The 3,091-nt window shown below is 44.2% G+C and overlaps 1 protein-coding gene across 1 annotated transcript in view; it reads right to left on the bottom strand.

Moving 5' to 3' along the window:
- The window catches only part of CHAF1B (chromatin assembly factor 1, subunit B (p60)), a 20,967-nt gene extending 18,494 nt beyond the window's left edge, over nt 1–2,473 (bottom strand). Inside the window, exon 1 of the mRNA XM_009327966.1 lies at nt 2,348–2,473. Within this exon, the coding sequence (XP_009326241.1) occupies nt 2,348–2,473 (126 nt within the window). The remainder of the gene's footprint in view (nt 1–2,347) is intronic.
- Between the last annotated feature and the right edge of the window lie 618 nt (nt 2,474–3,091).

The following is a 3,091-nucleotide window of genomic DNA, read 5'->3' as shown; positions in this document are numbered from 1 at the left end:
TCCAGCCAGTTTTTGACCCAGCGCAGAGTACACCTGTCTAAGCCGTGAGCCGCCAGCTTCTCCAGGAGAATGCTGTGGGAGACGGTGTCAAAGGCCTTACTGAAGTCCAGGTAGACCACATCCACAGCCTTTCCCTTGTCCACTAGGCGGGTCACCTGGTCATAGAAGGAGATCAGGTTGGTCAAGCAGGACCTGCCTTCCATAAACCCGTGCTGGCTGGGCCTGATCCCACTTGTTCTCAATTTTGCAGGGCATAGTGATGCCACTCCTACTTGTGACCCAATTCAGCCACAAGAGCAACACTGTTATGTCCCTATATTGTGGGACTAAGGCCACAGATAGCTAAATCCTATCAGGTGTTTCAAATAATCTGCTCTTGGATGCAATTCAGCTCAGAAAAAAACCCAAACCAAAAAACCCCAACAACCAGGCCTTGATAGGAACATATCAAACAATGAAGCAGCCTGAATAAAGACGTCTGTAATTTTGCCAGCTTTCCCTCCTTACGCAATTGTCCTCCGAAAGAAGATGCAGCAGCAGTATCTTCTATGTCAAAGAACACTGAAAATTTTCTGGCCCTAAAGCATGTATATTTATAAACATGACTTAAATATATATTCAGTAATCTATATATACAGCCAAAATCCCTGAAATGCATACACTGTCAGGTAAGAAGTCAATTTGCCAGTGACAAAGGGAAAAGTTTTGGCTGCAGTTACTGGAGTAAAACCCTAATTTTTAATGATATTTATCCCATTTATCATCTCCAAAAGAAAGAGGCATTCCAGTCATGCATGTATCACAGCAGTTACTATTCATAATAATTTGCTAATAAATACATTAACAAATACTGGCATGTTTCACAAAATACTGCACTGAGGATCCTGAGGAACAAAACCAGATCCAATCCAGGCATTCCAAATTGTAAGTATAGACCTGATCTTTATAACTCAAATTCTCTGCTAAAACAGAGCATTTCCCTGTTCAGAAGAAAATGCAGCAGTAATACAAAAGAAAACCTTATTCTTTGTCTGTGATTATTCCACACGTAATGAGACCTTATGGCAATATTTTTTATTTCTTCTTCAAATATATGACATGATGGAAGCCTGACAGAACATGAGCAGGCCCAAAAGGTAATTAAAATGTAAAATTACGATGCAAAGACAGATAACTAGATAGACAGATACATACACACATAGCAGAAAACCTACATGAATTTTTTGCATTAGAGCTCATTACTAAGGAGCACAGGGAGGGTCCCAGGTTGGAACCCTTCAGGGTGAGTTTGAGGAACTGCCTCAAAGTGAAAGGTTAACAATAGAGATTTTAGTAAACAAACAAAAACAATTTTTTACAGAAAATCACCAGGCCCAGATACCAAAGTGACCTACAGGAACTCAAACGTGACATGAACAGCCTGCCAGTGATGGGTAACCTACTCTGTTTCATTCCCAGCTCCAAAAAACAGGGGGTGCAAGTGTGTCAGCTTTTTAGAAGTGCTCTAACGGTGACCCAAAAAACTCTGACCACTATGTCTACCTTCCATACAGAGAAGCTGTTAAAAGAAAAATAAATTAAAAAATTGAGTCAATGTATTTCTCGGCGAAGGAAACTGTGCCTGACTTGTCCACCAACTTTATTTAAAGAGTTGACTAACATGCAGACAAAAAGAATGTGGTTCACCCAGTGCAGTTTCCCAAAGCTTTCCAACTAGGGCTAACACTTTCAGAGAAACCAAGAGATCACTGAACAATGGGGACAGTCCTCACGTGCATTAAGAATCTGGAAGACAGTAAACAATTGCCTGATTTTGCAAAGGTGAATCTTACAGCCACATCTTTTGGGGCTTGTGCTATTCAACATTTTGATAAGTGATCCTCAAAAGGATGAACAACTGATTAACAAAGTTTGCTAACACCAACACAAAATTACTTAGGAGAGTTGGATGTGAAGCTGAGTGAAAAGGGCTGTAGAAAGATCTCATACTGCCGAGTGACTACTTATAAAATAGCAGATAAAATTCAACTTTGATGAATGTAAAGAAGTTAAACCCAGTTGTTTCTCATTAACCCACAAGACCGTGCCCTAAATTAGCAGTTACTACTCAGGAGTATCATCCACCAGTTAATGCAGGTAATTTTCTAAAAATAACAGTTCAACACTCAGCAGCAGAACTCAAGGACAGTATGCAAGAATTCTGTATATAGCTGTACAATCTCACACACTTTCCCTAAACCATCCACCACCAGTGTCACATACAGGCCAATAACCTCATACCTTGGATAACAGACCATTTCATGCTCTGCGCAGCCACAAAACCAAAACAAACAGGTTTGAAACTTACACGAACGGCTGTGTCCACACCTGCTGAGGCCAGTCGATTGATCTTCCCATCAGCTCCACGTTGGAAGTCTAAGCTGTAAACAGGCTCCTTATTATGCCACGCTATTTCACAAGTGATGACCTTCATATTTGCTGAAGAAAACAGAGCAAATACTGGATAAATTCTTGTTTCTTATGACTAAGGCAATCAAAATTAGCGCAGGTTTTGCAAGCACTGCAGACAGATCCCATAACAATTTCACTACGGAAACTGACAGAAGGATGGTTTAAGGAAGACCATTTTTAAGTGCCGTGATTTATTATGGCTAAAGTTACTGCCTGGGCACTGCAGGAGAAGGGTAGAAAAGCCACGTCTCTCAGTGGAATTAAATGTTGTGACAGAAGCGCAGGGCAGGGTTACAATGAACACAAAATCCCGAGGGCAGACACGGCAGCTTCTCCCTTTCGGCCCCCGGGGCGTGCCTGCACTCCCTCGGCTGCCCTGGCCGCCCTGCCCTACCCCACCCCAGCTCCTGGCGGGGGTGAGCCCTCGCCGAGCAGCGCCGGACCGGCACCAGGCGCATCCGTCCAGCCCTCGGGGTAACAACTACTTCTGTACCAGCAGCGAAGCACTGAGAAGCCAAAACAAAGGAAAGGCACGAAGGCCCCAGCGGGGGCAGGAGGAAGGCAGAGCCGCCCCCCGGGCCGCACCGCTAGCAGGGGCCGCTCCTCAAAGCCCCGGGGGCCTCGCCTCCCCGCCGCCGGG

This window comes from Pygoscelis adeliae, unplaced genomic scaffold (genome assembly GCF_000699105.1).
Source record: "Pygoscelis adeliae isolate BGI_AS28 unplaced genomic scaffold, ASM69910v1 Scaffold154, whole genome shotgun sequence".
Lineage (NCBI taxonomy): Eukaryota > Metazoa > Chordata > Aves > Sphenisciformes > Spheniscidae > Pygoscelis > Pygoscelis adeliae.
Note: the sequence above shows the minus strand (reverse complement) of the source record. Positions and strands in the feature narration are given on the sequence as shown.